This window comes from Amblyraja radiata, chromosome 9, assembly GCF_010909765.2.
Source record: "Amblyraja radiata isolate CabotCenter1 chromosome 9, sAmbRad1.1.pri, whole genome shotgun sequence".
Lineage (NCBI taxonomy): Eukaryota > Metazoa > Chordata > Chondrichthyes > Rajiformes > Rajidae > Amblyraja > Amblyraja radiata.
In genome coordinates, this window is record NC_045964.1 from 55,975,423 (window position 1) to 55,995,796 (window position 20,374).

The 20,374-nt window shown below is 48.3% G+C and overlaps 1 protein-coding gene across 1 annotated transcript in view; it reads left to right on the forward strand.

Annotated features, from left to right (window-relative positions):
- The window catches only part of nudt14 (nudix hydrolase 14), a 33,261-nt gene that overhangs the window by 10,025 nt on the left and 2,862 nt on the right, over positions 1–20,374 (forward strand). The window contains exons 2-3 of the mRNA XM_033026457.1: positions 3,461–3,525; positions 12,386–12,635. Of these exons, the coding sequence (XP_032882348.1) occupies positions 3,461–3,525; positions 12,386–12,635 (315 nt within the window). The remainder of the gene's footprint in view (positions 1–3,460; positions 3,526–12,385; positions 12,636–20,374) is intronic.

Consider the following 20,374-nt stretch of genomic DNA (forward strand, 5'->3'; position numbering starts at 1 on the left):
ACCCGCTGAGTTTCTCCAGCATTTTTGTCTACCTTCGATTTTTCCAGCATCTGCAGTTCTTTCTTAAACAACTGTAAGCAGTGTGGGAAGGAACTACAGATGCTGGTTTAAAATATAGACACAAAAAGCTGGAGTAACTCAACGGGACAGGCAGCATCTCTGGAGAGAAGGAATGGGTGACATTTCGGGTCAAGACCCTTCTTTGGACTGAGAGTTGGGGGAGAGGGAGGCTAGAAAAATGGAAGGGTGAGGTGTGAAAACGACAGATCAAATTAGACGATAGACACAAAAAGCTGGAGTACCTCAGCAGGACAGGCAGCATCTGTGGAGAGAATGAATAGATAACGTTTCAGGTCGAGACACTTCTACAGGTCTGTAAGCAGAGTAGTTTTAGTTTACTTTAGAGTGGCGGTATGGAAACAGGCCCTTCGGCCCACTGTATCCGTGCCGACCAGCGATCACCATATACACTAACACTATCCTACACACTGGGGACAATTTATATATTTTTTTATCAAAGTCAATTAACCTCAAGAGTCAAGAGAGTTTATTGTCATGTGTCCCTGACAGGACAATGAAATTCTTGCTTTGTTTCAGCACAACAGGACATAGTAGGCATTGACTACAAAACAGATCAGTGTGTCCATATACCATTATATACGTAAATGCCCACATGAATAAATAAACTGATAAAGTGCAAATAACAGATAATAGGCTATTAATGTTCAGAGTTTTGTCCGAGCCATGTTTAATAGCCTGATGGCTGTGGGGAAGTAGGTATTCCTGAACCAGGTCATTGCAGTCTTCAGGCTCCTGTACCTTCTACCTGAAGGTAGCAGGGAGATGAGTGTGTGGCCAGGATGGTGTGGGTCCTTGATGATACTGCCAGCCTTTTTGAGACAGCGACTGCGATAGATCCCCTCGATGGAAGGGAGGTCAGAGCCGATGATGGACTGGGCAGTGTTTACTACTACAACCTACAAACCTGTATGTCTTTGGAGTGCGGGAGGAAACCGGCGCACCCGGAGAAAACCCACGCAGGTCACGGGGAGAAGGTACAAACTCCGTACAGACAGCACTCAAGGTCAGGATTGAACCCGGGTCTCTGGCGCTGTGAGGCAGCAACTGTACCCACTGCGCCACCATGCCGGCCCTTACTCAATAGATTAAATTATTAAACAAACAGGAAAAAAGTTCAATAAATAAAAAACCTAATGTAGTGCAAAAACATGACAAAGCCCAAAGTCTCTGGTGCACCCCAGGCAGTTTGTAGTTCAAGATAGTCACGAGTGTTTTATTGTCATATGTCCCGAAACGGAACAAGGAAACTCATACTTGCAGCAGCACAACAGGCCTGTAAACATTGTACTCTGTAAAGCCAAACACCAAAAGGATTTTGAATATATATATATTTTTTAAGCTAGGGTAGTCAAAGATAAAAACAGTCTCCAAGTCCATATAGTTTGAAGCATATTTGGAGGTTGTCGTGTTCAATAGCCTGATGGTTGTTGGGAAGAAGCTGTTCCTGAGCCTGGACGTTACAGTTTTCAGGCTCTTAGATGGTGGGGAGGTCAGTATCTGTGATGGACCTTCGATGGTGGGGAGGTCAGTATCTGTGATGGACGTTCGATCGTGGGGAGGTCTGTATCTGTGATGGACCGGGCAGTGTCCACCACCTTTGCCAATCGTTCCTGGGTGTCTGAGTTGCTGAACCAAGCTGTGATGCGACCAGTCAATATGCTCTTACTCTAGAGTTTTGCATCAATGTGCTGGGTCCAGGACAGATCTTCAGATAAATGTCACCAAAGAATGTTTTTGATTCTCTCCTCTACCGTCCCGTCACTGAAGTCAACAATCAGTTTCTTGGTTTTACGGATGTTGAGAGCGGGGTTGTTGTCCTGGCATCATTTGGTCAGTCGATCTTTAAATCATTCTTGCTATTGAGGGAGTGCAGTGTTGGTTTACAAGGTTAATTCCCGGGATGGCGGGACTGTCATATGCTGAGAGAATGGAGCGGCTGGGCTTGTACACTCTGGAGTTTAGAAGGATGAGAGGGCATCTCATTGAAACATATAAGATTGTTAAGGGCTTGGACACACTAGAGGCAGGAAACATGTTCCCGATGTTGGGGGAGTCCAGAACCAGGGGCCACAGTTTAAGAATAAGGAGTAAGCCATTTAGAACGGAGACGAGGAGACACTTTTTCTCACAGAGAGTTGTGAGTCTGTGGAATTCTCTGCCTCAGAGGGCGGTGGAGGCCGGTTCTCTGGATGCTTTCAAGAGAGAGCTAGATAGGGCTCTTAAAAATAGCGGAGTCAGGGGATATGGTGAGAAGGCAGGAATGGGGTACTGATTGGGGATGATCAGCCATGATCACATTGAATGACGGTGCTGGCTCGAAGGGCCGAATGGCCTACTCCTGCACCTATTGTCTATTGGCCCCCCTACACTCTGATCACATCATCATCTATAATTCGTTGGGAGGATGGTCTTGGCCCGAAACATCGCCCGTTCCTTCTCTCCAGAGAAGCTGCCTGTCCTGCGGAATTACTCCAGCTTTTTGTGTCCTATATTCTATAATTCATGCAACAATGGTGGTGTTGTAGGCAAATTTGAAGATGGAGTTAGAACTGTGTCCGGCTACACAGTCATGAGGATAGTCAGTACAGCAGGAGGCTGAGCACGCAGTCTTGAGGTGTTCCCATGCTGATGCTTATCGAGGAGGAAGTGTCACTGACAATTTGTACAGACTGTAGGTAGACAAAAATGCTGGAGAAACTCAGCGGGTGAGGCAGCATCTATGGAGCGAAGGAATAGGCGACGTTAGGCAAAGGAAACGTCACCTATTCCTTCGCTCCATAGATGCTGCCTCACCCGCTGAGTTTCTCCAGCATTTTTGTCCACCTTCGATTGTTCCCGCATCTGCAGTCCTTTCTTAAACATTTGTGCAGACTGTGGTCTGTTGGTGAGGAAGTCGATGATCCAGTTGCACTTGGATGCGCAGAGACCCAGTTCCGTGAGTTCGGAGTTTAGTCGGTGCCTATGGTGTTCAATAGCCTGGTGGTTCTCGGGAAGAAGCTGTTCCTGAAGATAGACACAAAATGCTGGAGTAACTCAGCGGGACAGGCAGCATGTTGTTCAAAAGGGAACTGCAGATGCTGGAATATCGAAGGTACACAAAATTGCTGGGGAAACTCAGCGGGTGCAGCAGCATCTATGGAGCGAAGGAAATAGGCGACGTTTCGGGCCGAAACCCTTCTTCAGACTGGCAGCATCTCTGGAGAGAAGGAAAGGGTGACCTTTCGGGTGGAGACCCTTCTTCAGACTGCTGTTTCAGACTGCTGAAAGCTATTCCTGAACCTGGATCTTAGTGGGTACAGACTCCTGTACTTTCATTTCAATTCAATAATGATGGCAGGAGACTGTAACAAACTCTCTCCTTATTTTCTGTCTTTTCCAGCGTTTCAGTGCTGATCTACCACGCAGGGCGGGAGACCTTTGTGCTCGTGAAACAGTTTCGCCCAGGTGATTATCTCAGCTGAACATCATGTTGCCTTGCTGGGGCTGGGGTTGGGGTTGTGGTGAGGGAGATATCTGAAGCTGCGGAGGTCTATCTGGGAACGTAAGAAGCAGGAGGCACCAGCAACACCAAGTCGGGAATCATGAGCTGAACACCCAGTGCTGGAGGAACTCAGCGGGACAGGCAGCATCTCTGGAGAGAAGGAATGGACGGATGACATTTTGGGTCGGGACCCTTCTTCAGACTGATTGTAGTGGGGGGGGGGGGAGAAAGCTGGAAAAGAGAGCTTGGGGGTCGGACAAAGCCTGGCAAGTGATAGGTGGATACAGGTGAGGTGAGGGGGGGGTTGGTTGGCAGATGGGTGAAGTAAGTGACAAAGGCTAGAGATGAAAAGGTTGAGGTTTATTGTTGTCACGTGTACCGAGGTACAGTGAAAAGCTTTGCTGTACATGCTATCTGATCAGATCATATAGACAATAGGTGCAGGAGTAGGCCATTTGGCCCTTCGAGCCAGCACCGCCATTCAATGTGATCATGGCTCTTCATCCCAAATCAGTCCCCCGTTCCTGCCTTCTCCCCATATCCCCTGACTCTGCTATCTTTAATAGCCCTATCTAGCTCTCTCTTGAAAGCATCCAGAGAACCTGCCTCCACCGCCCTCTGAGGCAGAGAATTCCACAGACTCACCACTCTGTGAGAAAAAGTGTTTCCTCGTCTCCGTTCTAAATGGCTTACTCCTTATTCTTAATATAATGCTATTCATGAATACAATCAAGCCAAACTCCAGTACAACAGGTTGAACAAAGGGGAAGATACAGAGTGCAGAATATAGTTCTCAGCATTGTAGCGCATCAGTTCCACAGACAAAGTCCAATGTCCACAATGGGGTAGAGGTGAATCGGACAGTTCCCTAGCTTATGGAAGGACCGTTCAGGAACCTGATAACAGAGGGGAAGAAGCTGTTCCTGAGACAAAAGAGTGCCAGAAAAATGGAGGAGAATGAGTGAAGTGTAAAGCGGACATGGATGGGAGAGGGAAGACTGGTGGGACAGTGGGAGAAATGTGTGCGCTGCAGGCTGGGAAGAAGCATGAGAAAGAGAGAGGTAGGAGGTGTTTAAGAAGGAACTGCAGATGCTGGAAAATCGAAGGTAGACAAAAGTGCTGGAGAAACTCAGCGAGTGAGGCAGCACCTATGGAGCGAAGGGAATAGGCAACATTTCGGGCCGAAACCCTTCTTCAAAGCTAGAAAATTCAATGATCATATGTTCGCTTGTAAGCTACACCAAATGAAATATGAGGTAAACGTTAATTAACTTACATTTTTTTAACGTGTTTATTTCATCTTTAGTGGTTGTGTTTTAGTCTTTTTTAATTTTAGGTTTTGAATAGTATTGGAATGTGTTACTTGTTTCTGAATGTCAGCAACATTTGATTATTTTTACAGCTTGGGCAACAGACGAGGTTGGTGAGGCATCTGTTAAACGTTGCTTTCTGCTGTGTCAGTAGCTGGTGTGTTTTGCCCCTGTTCCCCAGGCCAGTGCCAATGGCATAAGTAGAGCAGGTAGCTTGTGGAGCAATCTCCACACTGATCTCAAAACCTGTCAGCGAATGGTTAACAAATGAGGCTGGGACTCTGTTCCATGGAGCGCAGGAGGATGAGGGGTGATCTTATAGAGGTGTACAAAATCATGAGAGGAATAGATCGGGTAGATGCACAGTCTCTTGCCCAGAGTAGGGGAATCGAGGACCAGAGGACATAGGTTCAAGGTGAAGGAGAAAAGATTTAATAGGAATCTGAGGGGTAGGTTTTTCACACAGACGGTGGTAGGTATATGGAACGAGCTGCCAGAGGAGGTAGTTGAGGCTGGGACTATCCCAATGTTTAAGAAACAGTTAGACAGGTTAGACATGTTAGACATGGATAGGACAGGTTTGCAGGGATATGGACCAAGCGCAGGCAGGTGGGAGTAGTGTAGCTGGGACATGTTGGCCTGTGTGGGCAAGTTGGGCCGAAGGGCCTGTTTCCACACTATATCACTCTGAGACTCGAGGGTGGCACGGTGGCGCAGCAGTAAACATAAAAATAGAAAATAGATGCTGGCGTAGGCCATTTGGCCCTTCGAACCAGCACCACCATTCAACATGATCATGACTGATCATCGGGAATCAATTCCCTGTTCCTGATTTCTCCCCATATCCCTTGATTCTGAGAGTCCTAAGAGCCAAATCTCGTGAAAACATCCTGTGAATTGGCCTCCACTGCCTTCTGTGGCAGAGAATTCCACAGATTCACAACTCTCTGGGTGAAAAAGTTTTTCCTCATCTCAGTCCTAGATGGCCTACCCCTTATTTGTAAACTGGGACCCCTGGTTCTGGACTCCCCCCAACATGGGGAACATTTTTCCTGCATCTAGCCTGTCCAATCCCTTAATAATTTTATATGTTTCTATAAGATCCCCTCGTCCATCTAAATTCCAGAGTATACAAGCCCAGCCGCTCCATTCTTTCATCATATATCAGTCCCGCCATCCTGGGAATTAACCTTTGAACCGACGCTGCACTCCCTCAATAGCAAGAATGTCCTTCCTCAAATTAGGGGACCAAAACTGCACACAATACTCCAGTTGTGGTCTCAACAGTGCCCTGTACAACTGGAATAGGACCTCCTTGCTCCTATACTCAAGTCCTCTCGCAATGAAGGCCAACTTTGTTAGACGTTGAGTCGGCTAGGACTTTTTCCTTGGAGCACAGCAGTAGAGCTGCTGCCTTACAGCGCCAGGGATCCGGGTTCAATCCTCACTCTGGGTGCAGTCTGTATGGAGATTGTACGATACGATACGATAGATCTTTATCCCAGGAGGGAAATTGATCTGCCAACAGTCATAAAACACAAGCGGTGGAGGGGAGGGGGGGGGGGGGGGGGGGGGGGGGATTGAGGGGAGTCAGTCAGGTTTAGAGAGATATGGGCCAAACACCGGAAGGTGGGACTAGTGTAGATGGGACATCTTGGTCTGCGTGGGCAAGTTGGGCCGAAGGGTCTGTCATATGCTGAGAGAATGGAGCAGCTGGGCTTGTACACTCTGGAGTTTAGAAGGATGAGAGGGAATCTCATTGAATCATATGTGATTGTTAAGGGTTTGGACACGCTAGAGGCAGGAAACGTGTTCCCGATGTTGGGGGAGTCCAGAACCAGGGGCCACAGTTTAAGAATAAGGGGTAAGCCATTTAGAACGGAGACGAGGAAACACTTTTTCTCACAGAGAGTTGTGAGTCTGTGGAATTCTCTGCCTCAGAAGGGCGGTGGAGGCCGGTTCTCTGGATGCTTTCAAGAGAGAGCTAGATAGGGCTCTTAAAGATAGCGGAGTCAGGGGATATGGGGAGAAGGCAGGAATGGAGTACTGATTGGGGATGATCAGCCATAATCACATTGAATGGCGGTGCTGGGCCGAATAGCCTACTCCTGCACCTATTGTCTATTGTCTATTGTCTTCCACACTGTACGACTCTAAAAAGCCAGATAAGATTGGCTTCTGAATCCAGTGGCGGAGGATTGTTGAATTGAGCTGAATTAAAAGATACAGCATTGAAATGACCCTCCAGCCCACTGAGTCCACACCGACCATCGATATCCCATTCACACTCACAGCACCAGACACCTGGGTTCGATCCTGACTGCGTGTGCTGTCTGTGTGGAGTTCGAACCTTCTCTCGGTGACCGTGTGGGTTTCCTCCGGGTGCTCCGGTTTCCTCCCACATCCCAAAGACGTGCGGGTTTGTAGGTTAATTGGCCCTCTGTATGAATGGGAAAGTGGGATAACACGGAACTAATGTGGTGATCGATGGTCGGCACGGGCACAGTGGTCTGAAGGGCCCATTTTGCCCTTACTGTAACTCTAAACTAAACTGCTTGAACGGAAGAGCAGAATAATGAAACTCAATTATGAAGAATGATGAAACAAAATAGCAAAAATATTCTACATGCTCATAAATTAGAAAAGGAAAGCTGGTTGGGAGCAGGGCCAGTGGGGATAATATCAGGCAGTGGTCACGAAATGGCGGAAATATTAAATAATTACTCAGCATCAGTATCTTGCAGGGAGACAGATCAGGTGGTCATGACATTGGACAATGAGATTAGAAATGATATAACTACATTTATAGCAAAAATAAAGGGAAAATATTAGGTAAACGGATTGAACTAAAGGAAATAAATCCACTGGCCCAGAAGAGATATATTTACTCAGGTTTGGGGAATGCAGGGCAGAAATACAGAGAGCCCTACATATGACAATTGGTACTTGGTACTTGACCTTACCCAAGTGTGAGCAAGTGTGAGCAAAGGCATAAGAGTCCGTGCACTCGCTGACTGATGCAGTGACATACAGCACCTCATATTTCACCTGGGCAGCTTACACCCCAGCGGTATGAACATTGACCTCCACCTTCAAGTAACCCTTGCTTTCCCTCTCTCTCCATCCCTTCCTAGTTCTCCCACCAGTCTGATTGTCTCCCTGATCACATTTGTATCTGTTTGCTTCATTGTCACCTTCTCCTAGCTAGCAGTGATCTATTCTGCTTTTTTCCTTGAGCCTCATTTCTTTTGATATCTCATTTTCACACCTTACACTTCCTCAAATCTGTGCCTCCCTCTCCCCTGACTCTCGGTCTGAAGAATGGTCTCGGCCCGAAACGTCACCCATTCCTTCTCTCCAGAGAAGCTGCCTGTCCCGCTGAGTTACTCCGGCTTTGTGTGTGTCTATCTGCAGTGCCGAGGCCCTTTAATGAAAGATACCTCTCAGCTTAAAGCCAAGATGATGAAGAGCTAGCAAGCTGAGGGCACCAGTACAAAAGCTTCTTTCTCTAAGGGAGAGTGAGCAATTTGACACCGTCTGAATGATATACGTTTACTGGCAGCTTTAAATGAGCTGGCTCAATATCTCTTGAGAAGGGTGGAGCTGACAACTAGTGAGAGATTAGCCTCCCTGCCTGTTTCTCAGCTTTCTTGGATGTTCGCAGCGGACAGCTGAGAGAAGTCCCTCATACGTGTGAGTGCGCTGGGCCAAAGGGTGTATCTCCACAGAAGACAGACGCAAAAATCTGGAGTAACTCAGCGGGACAGGCAGCATCTCTGGAGAGAAGGAATGGGTGACGTTTTGGGCCGAGATCCTTCTTCAGACTGGTTAGGGATAAGGGAAACGAGAGATATAGACGGTGATGTGGAGAGATAAAGAACAAAGAATGAAAGATATGCAAAAAAGTAAAGACGATACAGAAAACAGGCCATTGTTAGCTGTTGGGTGAAAACAAGAAGCTGGTGCGACTTGGACTGCCAAGCTGCCTGATCCGCAGCTTTTGTGTCTATCTTTGGTTTAAACCAGCATCTGCAGTTCCTTCCTACACATATCTCCACGGAACACTAACAGCTCCCATTTCAGGTCGTCGAGTTTGTTGTCATCTGCACGGTGAGATACAGGTACAAGGGAAAACCTTGCTTGCTACAGTATCAGCGGCCCACAGACTCAGACAACACAAAAATGCATTGAATTGAAAGATACAGCAGGCCCTTCGACCCATCGAGTGTATAAAATCATGAGAGGAAAAGATCGTGTGAGTCACTTGCCCTGAGTAGGGGAATCGAGGACAAGAGCACATACTGTAGGTTTAAGGTGAAGAGGAAAAGATTTAATAGGAATCTATTAAAAGGGTGGTGGGTGTATGGAACAAGCTGCCAGAGGAGGTAGTTGAGGCTGGGACTATCCCAAAGTTTAAGAAACTGTTGGACAGGTACATGGATAGGACAGGTTTGGAGGTGATATGGACCAAATGCGGGCAGGTGGGACTAGTGTAGATGGGACATGTTGGCCGGAGTGGACAAGTTGGGCCGAAGGGCCTATTTCCACCCTGCATCACTCGAGTGAATGCCGACCATCAATCACCCGTCCACACAGGTTCTGTGTTATCTTCATTTCTCACCCACTTGATTATAGTATTATCTGATCTGTTTGGATGACCAGCCATGATCGCAGTGAATGGCGGTGCTGGCTCGAAGGGCCAAATGGCCTACTCCTGCACCTATTGTTGATTGTCTATGCAAAACAGTGCTTTTCACTGTATCCCGGCACACGCGACAATAATAATCTTCAGCCTAAACCATTGGTATGTTCACGGGCGTTAGTGCTTGTGTGATTCTTGCCAATCTCAATCTTGATCCTGGGATCAGGAAGCCTTTTCTGACAAAGCATTTAATTGAAATGAAAAGTTGCCTGATTTCATTTCCAACCGAAGCGTCTTTTTGTTGGCCGACCCTTTGCCTCGCTATTATGTGCAAACTAGTTTAGTTAAACATACACTGGGCAAAATTGCCTGTGATCACTGGAGCGTCACAGCCGCCTGCACTGCACTGCCGTGCGGCTAATCGCTGGGCCGATCTCATGGCTGGCTCGGCCACAGTCACTCTGTTAGATTTCTATTTCCAGCCCATTACAACTCATTGTAATCTTGCTGGTAGAGAACCTGCAGGAAGAATGCAGGGCAAATGGAGTCATACACTACGGACCCAGGCCCCATCCAAACTAGCGCCACTTGCCTGGGTTTGGCCCATATCCCTCTAAACCTTTCCTATCCATGTACCTCACCAAATATCTTTTAAAGGTAGACAAAAATGCTGGAGAAACTCAGCGGGTGAGGCAGCATCTATGGAGCGAAGGAATAGGTGACTTTTCAGGTCGATAGCGGAGATAGCGGAGCATGGTCGACACGAAGTCCTAGGAGGTCTTTGTAACTCTCCTTCATGCTCGAGAGTAGTCCCCGCGTACTCTCTGCCTCAGCAAGGTAGCAACGTTTTTTTCCAACATGTTGAAAAATGCCCGCGAGTAAAAAAAGGTCGCCATGGAAAAAATCTATATAATTTTTTTTACTCGTAGGTTTAGTTGAAGTAGGTCGTAGTAGGTCGGCATGTTAGTCGTAGGTAATCGAGGGTAGGCGAAGGTAGTCATAGATAGTTTTCAACATAGTCGAAGGGACGTCGAAGGAGATCGAAGGAGGTCGGCTTGACTCTCCACTATTCGGTGTCCAATTTTCCCGAAGCTCGTCGAAGCTAGTCTTCAACATAGTCGAAGGAGGTTGCCACAGTTGGACAGCCCCTTTACTCTCTCTTGAAAGCATCCAATCCATATCCCCTGACTCCGCTATCTTTAAGAGCCCTATCTAGCTCTCTCTTGAAAGTATCCAGAGAACCAGCCTCTACCACCCTCTTAGGCAGAGAATTCCACCGACACAACTCTCTGTGAGAAAAAGTGCTTTCTCGTCTCCATCTAAATGGCTTACTCCTTATTCTTAAACTATGGCCCCTGGTTCTGGACTCCCCCAACATCGGGAACATGTTTCCTGCCTCTAGCGTGTCCAAACCTTTAATAATCTTATATGTTTCAACTAGACTAAGTGGGACCCATTGGGTCCAATGTTCACACGGGAGGGCTGGTCTCCCGACGCAATATTACTTCACCACCAATTACTTCAACCCAAACAACCATTTGCAATGCATTTTTACTTCAACCCAAACAACCATTTGCAGTGCATTTTTACTTCAAACCAACCATATTTTCATTTTCAAACCACATTAAGGGCACTCACAGTTGAGTAGACATGTGTTCAGTGTTATTCAGAGCTCAGAGAGACGTGATCCTCTGGCTTCCTCCATCTTGCAGAGACTGAGTGAGGCACACCACTTCCTGGTTTTATAGTCCCTCCCCCTCCCTCCAGCAGGGGCAGCAGAGAGAATGGCAAATTATTTAAAAACATTAATATCTCTCTGAATTTTCATCGATGGGAAAAATCCTCCGGCCCCGGAAGGCGGAGGGGGGCTCTGAGCGAGGTGGCCAAGAATGACGGCCGTAGGTGGCGGCGTTCTCTCGGAAATCGCGGCACAGCGGGCCAAATGCGGTCAAGATCAGACTTTTAGTAATATAGATAGATAAGCTCTCCTCTCATCCTTCTAAATTCCAGAGTATACAAGCCCAGCTGCTCCATTCTATCAACATATGACAGTCCCGCCATCCCGGGAATTAACCTGGTGAACCTACGCTGCACTCCCTCAATAGCATGTCCTTCCTTAAATTTGGACAGGGACATGAGGGAATGGAGGGATATGGACCATGTGCAGGCGGATAAGGGTTAGTCTTAACATCATGTTCAGCACAGACATTGTGGGCCGAAGGGCCTGTTCCTCCGCTCTGCTGTTCAATGTTTTATGTTAGATACGATACGATAGAACTTTATTCAACCCGGAGGGAAATTGGTCTGCCGACAGTCACAACTTGAAATTAAAATTAAACTAAAAGTGAAAGCAAAAAGAAAAGGACAAGCGAGTGTTGTCTGGCTGCCGTGTGCACAGCACCTTCACTGGAACGAATGAACAAACAGACACAGACTTATCCCATGGCCAGAGGATTCTAAACTAGAGTGCCCCCCCCCCCAAACCGGGTCCCCAATGGGACTAGCCCAATATGCCAACTTGGTGGGAATGGAAGATGTGGGCTGAAGGGCCTGTGTGTGATCGGCCGCGCAGTGTGGCTCCAAGACTCTAATGGGTGGTCATTTCCAGGAGGGGACGCTGGTCTAAATTGCTTCCTGCGGTGGAGGCGGGTTCTCTGGATGCTTTCAAGAGAGAGCTAGATAGGGCTCTTAAACATAGCGGAGTCAGGGGATATGGGGAGAAGGCAGGAACGGGGTACTGATTGTGGATGATCAGCCATGATCACATTGAATGGCGGTGCTGGCTCGAAGGGCTGAATGGCCTACTCCTGCACCTGTTGTCTATTGTTTATTGATGTATGGAGTGTTGATCTTGCCATTGTGTGTCTGCAGCTGTTTACATGTGTGAGTGTGCCCGGCAAGGTTTGCTGCCCACCATCGACACCATGACCAGTGATGCGGACCCCCAGTCCCGGGTGGCAGTGCAGACCCTCCCCGCCTCCCTGGGCGTAACGTACGAGCTGTGCGCCGGCATCGTGGACAAGCCTGGCCTCTCACTGGAGCAAGTAGCCGTGGAGGAGGTGCAGGAGGAGTGTGGCTACCGAGTGGCTCTGGACAGCCTGCAGAAGATCAGCTCCTACAGGTAACAGTGTTCCTCACCTCCTCCCAATATACAATAGGTGCAGGAGTAGGCCATTCGGCCCTTTGAGCCAGCACCGCCATTCCATGTGATCATGGCTGATCATCCCCAATCAGTACCCCGTTCCTGACTTCTCCCCATATCCCCTGACTCCGCTATAAGAGCCCTATCTAACTCTCTCTTGAAGCATCCAGAGAACCTGCCTCCACCGTCCTCTGAGGCAGAGAATTCCACAGACTCACAACTCTCTGTGAGGAAAAGTGTTTCCTTGTCTCCGTTCTAAATGGCTTACCCCTTATTCTTAAACTGTGGCTCCTGGTTCTGGACTCCCCCAACATTGGGAACATGTTTCGAATGGCCTACTCCTGCACCTATTGTCTCTTTAGAGGGTGGCACGGTGGCACAGTGTTAAGAGTTGCTGCCTCACATCACCTGAGTCCCAGGTTCGATCCTGACTTTGGGTGCTGTCTGTACAGAGTTGGTCCCTGTGACCTGCGTGGGTTTTCTCCGGGTGCTCCGGCTTCCCCCCACACTCCAAAGACTTGTGGGTTTGTAGGTTAAATTCTTCCTAGTTTGTAGGACAGTGCTGGTGGGGCGATCTCTGGTTGGTGTGGATACAGCTTGGAAACACGATCAGAGATCACCCCATACACTAGCATTAGGCTACTACACATCAGATGGTCAGGTCAGGGGGAGTTCCCCCCCCCTCGCCACGGGTACCATGTAATCCCGTGCTACCTGCTCCATGGTCGGATAGTCGGCGACTAAACCGTCTCCCCCACCTGGTTTGCCAGGTGAGGAGGGGGCTGTGGACCCTCAGTAGGACGGAAAGCAAGACCTGTCAAAGGGCGGATGAGCTCCTAGCGAGCCGACAGCCATCCACACTTCAGTAGAAGTTGCGATCACTGTCGTACATAGCATTGTACGAATGATGATAAAGCACACATACACACATACACACCAACATCCTGTACTTCGAGCGGCAGGAAGTCCGCAGGAACTGGAGGGCAGAGATGTGTGGGGCGTCCGTCACCGTTCCCGTCGGAAACCAGCGCCACTGCGTCGCGAATGTTTTCAACGGTGATGGCTACACATTGGCAGTTTAGAGCGGCCAATTGACCTGCACGTCTTTGCGATGTGGGAGGAAACCGGAGCGCCTGGGGAAAACCGACATGGTGGAGAACGTACAAACTCCACACAGACAGCGTCCGCGGTCAGGATGGAACCCCCCGGTTTTCTGGCGCTGTAAGGCAGCAACTCTACCGCTGCGCCGAAACGTGACACTGATGTCAGGCGAGCACCCTCGCCGTTGCATCTGTCGTACTCGGGAATTTTAAGTCGGCAAGATTTTGTTAAGCTGAGGTTGAGATGAGTGGTGGAGCAGTGGCATGTGTACATGGAGTGCTGAGCGCAGGTTGGCTGTGTCCCTGTTGCCATGGCTGTTCCTGTAGAGTCTGTTTAAATTGGTCAGTGCCTTGCCCCTGCCCATTGGTGGACGGGTGGTTGCTAGGGGGAGTGTTGATTGTTTGGCGCGGGGTTTTGTCCGTGTGGAGGTGAAGGACAGGCAGCTGCTGCTGGCTAAAGCATCCCAAGCATTCAACCTAACGCTGAGAACAAATCCTAACGCCCTGTGGTATAAGGTGTCCACACCTGACTCCTGGGCTGGCAGCAATCCACTGCCTGTAGGGAGGGTCCCAACCCAAAACGCCATCGCTCCATCTTTAGCCCTTGGAGACACAGCATGGAAGCACTCTCACCGTGCCCAGGCCAGACCAGCGATCACCCGCTCACACCAGTCCCATGTCATTCCACCTTCCCTACACACTAAGAGGGACAATTAACCTACAAACCTGCACATCTTTGGGATGTGGGAGGAAACCGGAGCACCCGGAGGAAACACACAGAGTCACAGGGAGAACGTGCAAACTCCATGCAGAGACATTATCTGAGGTCAGGATCGAACTCGGGTCTCCAGCGCTGTGAGGCAGCAGCTCTACCCGCTGCACCACTGTGCCTCCCACGTCTACACTGTTGAGTTTAGTGATACAGGGCGGAAACAGGCCCTTCGGCCCACCGAGTCCACACCGACCAGCGCACATTAACACTACCCTACACACACTAGGGACAATTTACACATACACCAAGCCGATTAACCTGCACAGCTGCACGTCTTTGAAGTGTGGCAGGAAACCGATGATCACGGAGAAAACCCACGGGGGGGAACTTCCGTACAAACTCCGTACAGACAGCACCCGTAACCGGGATGGAACCCGGGTCTCCGGCGCTACAAGCGCTGTAAGGCAGCGACTCTACCACTGCGCCACCGTGACCGCCCTCTCCAGAGATGCTGCCTGACTGACCCATTGAGTTACTCCAGCACTCAGTGTCTTGTTTTGTAAAGCAACATCTGCAGTTCCCTGCTTCTGCATCCATTGCCTTCTGTTGCCTCAACTTGGATAATTTAACATATGAATGAAAAATGAAGCAATTACTTCTGCAAGCACCCTGGGCTCCCAGCAAAAATCCCTGCAGCCAGCGAATACCTCTGTCTCTGGAGCTGGAGTGCTACAACACTGGGACTCCGTACCTTCCCCTTTACAAAGAGGCATGGGACTACCGGTGCAGGATTCCCAAAGGGTTAATTTGCAGGTTGGGTCAGTAGTTCACAAGTTATAATAGTAGAATTAGGCCATTCAGCCCATCGAGTCTACTCCGCCATTCAATCATGGCTGCTCTCTGCCTCCTAATCCCATTTTCCTGCCTCCCCATAATCCTTGACACCCGTTCTAATCAAAAATTAGAACGGTCTATCTGTCTTAAAAATATCCACTGACTTGGCCTCCACAGCCCTCTGTGGCAATGAATTCCACAGATTCACCACCCTCTGACTAAAGGAATTCCTCCTCACCTCCTTTCTAAAAGAGCACCCTTTAATTCTGAGGCTGTGACCTCTGGTCGTAGACTCTCCCACCAGTGGAAGCATCCTCTCCACATCCACTATCTATGCCTTTCATTGTTCTGTAAGTTTCAATGAGGTGCCCCCTCAACCTTCTAATGTTGGAGGGGAACTAGTTAATAAAGCAAGGATGTAAAGCCGCTCTGGGCCTGAACTGATTAAGGAATAATGAAAGGCCTGGATAGAGTGGATGTGGAGAGGACGCTTCCGCTAGTGGGAGAGTCTCGGACTGGAGGGCAAAGCCCCGGAGTAAAAGGAGGTACCTTTAGAATGGAGATGAGGAATTTCTTTAGCCAGAAGGTGGTGAATCTGTGGAATTGATTGCCACAGACGGCGGTGGAGGCAAAGTCATTGAGTATTTTTAAAGCAGAGATTGATGGGTTTTTGATTAGTAAGGGCATCAAAGGCTATAAGGAGGAGGCAGGAGCATGGGGTTGTGAAGGAAAAATTACGGACAAAAAAATCCGCCTGCGGGCCGGATGATTTTGGGTTACGGGCCACATTCGGCCCGGGGGCCGTAGGTTGCCGACACCTGTCCTAGTATGTGCAGGATAGTGTTAGTGCTGGTCGGCGTGGACTCTGTGGGCCGAAGGGCCTGTTTCCGCGCTGTATCTCTAAACTAAACAAGATCTTGACCTCAGGTGCTGTCTACGTGGAGTTTGCAGGCTCTCCGGGATGGGTTTCATCGGCTGCCCTCCAGCCCACACAGCTGGTTTCTTCCCAGCTGTTATCAGGCAACTGAATCATCCTACCACAACCAGAGAGCTGAACTACTATTTACCTCATTGGTGACCCTCGGACTATACTTGATCGGACTTTGCTGGCTTTACCTTGCACTAAATGTTATTCCCTTATCATGTATCAATACACAGTAAATGGCTCGATGTTAATCATGTATTCATATGATCATGAGATAGGAGCAGATTTAGGCCATTCGGCCCATCAAGTCTACTACGCCTTTCAATCATGGCTGACCTATCTCTCCCTCCTAACCCCATTCTCCTGCCTTCCCCCCATAACCTCTGACACCTGTACTAATCAAGAATCTATCTATCTCTGCCTTAAATATACCCGCTGACTTGGCCTCCACAGCCAGACTAAAGAAATTCCTCCTCATCTCCTTCCTAAAATAATGTCCTTTAATTCTGAGGCTGTGACCTCTGGTCTTAGACTCTCCCACTTGTGGAAATATCCTCTCCACATCCACTCTATCCAGGCCTTTCACTATTCTGTGTTTCAATGAGGTGTCCCCTCATCCTTCTCAACTCCAGTGAGTACAGGCCCAGTGCCGACAAATGCTCATCATAAAAAATCATCCCTGTTTTTGTATACAAGCCCTCTTGAAATAAAGAAATGAAATAAAGAAAAATAATGAAACATATAAGATTATTAAGGGTTTGGACACGCTAGAGGCAGGAAACATGTTCCTGATGTTGGGGGAGTCCAGAACCAGGAGCCACAGTTTAAGAATAAGGGATAAGCCATTTAGAACAGAGACAATAGACAATAGGTGCAGGAGTAGGCCTTCAAGCCAGCACCGCCATTCAATGTGATCATGGCTGATCATCCCCAATCAGTACCCCGTTCCTGCCTTCTCCCCATATCCCCTGACTCCGCTATTTTTAAGAGCCCTATCTAGCTCTCTCTTGAAAGCATCCAGAGAACCTGCCTCCACTGCCCTCTGAGGCAGACGAGGAAACATTTTTTCCACACAGAGAGTGGTGAGTCTGTGGAATTCTCTGCCTCAGAGGACGGTGGAGGCCGGTTCTCTGGATACTTTCAAGAGAGGGCTAGATAGGGCTCTTAAAGATAGCGGAGTCAGGGGATATGGGGAGAAGGCAGGAACGGGGTACTGATTGGGGATGATCAGCCATGATCACATTGAATGGCGGTGCTGGCTCGAAGGGCCGACTGGCCTACTCCTGCACCTATTGTGTATAAATGCTAACAATATTGTCTTTCAGCTGACTGGATAGCACGGAGCAACAGCTTCTCACTGTACCTCGGTACACGTGACAATAAACTGAACTGGGGCTGAGCAGAGTTACTGTCAGCCTTTCCAGTCACTGCCCGCGCGTCTGCATGCAGGGACATGCCGGCGCAATTAACCGTCGCAAGCTGTCGAGCTTCAGTGAAAGCACTGTGAGTAATTGAGGGGAACGCCGGCCAGCTTTCTCGCACACAACCTCTCCCGTTCCAGCCACTTCCCGTCACACCTAGTCACTCGCACAACTTTTTTTTTTTTGCCCAAGTATTTCCAGAGGGGAATGTTGATCCGGAGCGGCGGGTGTGCCCGGCACAGGTGTGGGGCAGCGGGATTTAGAGGAAAGAAATATCATTCACTGTCAAATACTCTGGATATGCTGCAGTTCAAGGATCAGGCTGCTCCCTCCTGGAGACCGGCACTGTGGCACTGACACTCGAAACCACCCCACACCCTCTGTGTTTGCTTTCATCTAAGTTTAGTTTAGTTTCATCTAGTTTCTAAGTTCGTGTTATAAGAGCAGAATTAGGCCATTCGACCCATCAAGTCTACTCTGCCATTCAATCATGGCTGATCTATCTCTTCATCCTAACCCCATTCTCCTGCCTTCTCCCCATAACCCTTGACACCCGTACTAATCAAGAATTTGTCTAGTTTAGAGATACAATAGACAATAGGTGCAGTAGGCCATTCGGCCCTTTGAACCAGCACCGCCATTCAATGTGATCGTGGCTGATCATCCCCAATCAGTACCCCGTTCCTGCCTTTCTCTCCCCATCATACTCTCGCTCTCCCTTTGTTTCCCTCATTCTCAGTCGCAGCACACACATCACAACGTTAAACTGTGAGAACTATATTCTGTACCCTACGTGCTTGAGTTTGACTTGTTTGTATTGTATGATCTGATCTGTCAGGAGAGCATGCGAAACAATGCTTTACACTGCACCTCGGTACACGTGTCAATCATAAACTTAAATCTTTCCGCTCTTCTTCACTCCCTCCATCCTCTCCTCTCTTTCTCTCTCTCTGCCTCCCCATTTTTCCTCTTTCTCTCTCACCCTTCATTTTATGTCTCCGTCATCATCTGTCTGTCAGCCAGTTATTCTTTTCTCTCTCCATCATACTCTCGCTCTCCCTTTGTTTCCCTCATTCTCAGTCGCATCTCTTGTGAAATTATTTGTCCCAGCCTCTCTCTCTCTCTCTCTCTCTGTCTCTCTCTCGCTTTTCCCCACTCTCTCTCTCTCTCTGTCTCTCTCTGTCTCTCTCTCTCTCTCTGTCTCTCTCTATGTCTCTCTCTGTCTCTCTCTATGTCTCTCTCTGTCTCTGTCTCTCTCTCTCTGTCTCTCTCTCTCTCTGTCTCTCTCTATGTCTGTCTCTCTCTGTCACTCTCTCTCTCTCTCTCTCTCTCTGTCTCTCTGTCCCTGTCTGTCTCTCTCTCTCTCTCTCTCTCTCTCTCTGCCTCCCTCTGTCCCTGTCTGTCTCTCTCTCTCTCTCTCTCTCTCTCTCTGTCCCTCTCTCAATTCAATTTCAATTAAAAAACTTTATTGGCATGATAAAAACATTGTTATATTGCCAAAGTATAAAACATGACATACATGTTTAAAATGCATAAGTATAAATACGAGTATACAGTGCATGGATAGATATGTCCCTGTACATAAACTCGCGATACACCTATAGCCCTTTATTGATTGCTACATGTTCTTGCAGCTGTAAGCAGTACAACACAATAGCAAGTTTAGCAATTCAGTATTAATTTCTTAGTGTTAGTTAATGTCAATTAGTGTGTGCGTACATATGTGCATGTTGGTCATTCACCGTCTCTCAGGTTATGGCATGCTGTTGCGTATTGTGCACCAATACGTCTCTCTCTGTCTATCTCTCTGCCTCTCAATTTCAATTCAATTTCAATTTTAAAAACTTTATTGGCATGATAAAATACATCGTTATATTGCCAAAGTATAAAACATGACATACATATTTAAAATGCATAAATATAAATACAAGTATACAGTGCATGGATAGATATGTCCCTGTACATATACTCGCAATAGACCAATAGCCCTTTATTGATTGCTACATGTTCTTGCAGCTGTAAGCAGTACAACACAATAGCAAGTTTAGCAATTCAATATTAATTTCTTTCTGTCTCTCTCTCTGTCTCTTGCTGTCTGTCTGTCTGTCTGTCTCTGTCTATCTCTCTCTCTCTCTCTCTGTCTCTCTCTCTCTCTCTCTCTCTCTCTCTCCCTCTCCCCCTATCTCCCTGGCCTCTGTCTGATTGCTGATTTATGATTTGTTTTCTTCTGCTGTCCTCCTACCTTGTTCCCGTGCTACAGTACACGCTGTTCCCCTTGTGGGTGGTCAAGATGTACTCTAACCCATTAATATCTCAGCCCACGACACATCTCCCTCCTACGCTCCTGACACTTCTGAAACTGGAGCGTGCCTTAACCTGACCACCACCTGTAGAATAGCCTCCGCTCATTGCAGCCCCGTACATTGCTAGCAGGCTGCTGTCCTACAGCAAGGGCCCTGGAAGAATGGGAACCGAGTGATGGAAAGGGCACGTCTCAGAGTCATGGAGTGATACAGTGTGGAAACAGGCCCTTCGGCCCAACTTGCCCACACTGGCCAACATGTCCCAGCTACACTAGTCCCACCTGCCTGTGCTTGGTCCATATCCCTCAAAATCTGTCCTAACCATGTCTAACCTGTCTAACTATTTCTTAAACGTTGGGATAGTCCCAGCCTCAACTACCTCCTCTGGCAGCTTGTTCCATACACCCACCACCCTTTGTGTGG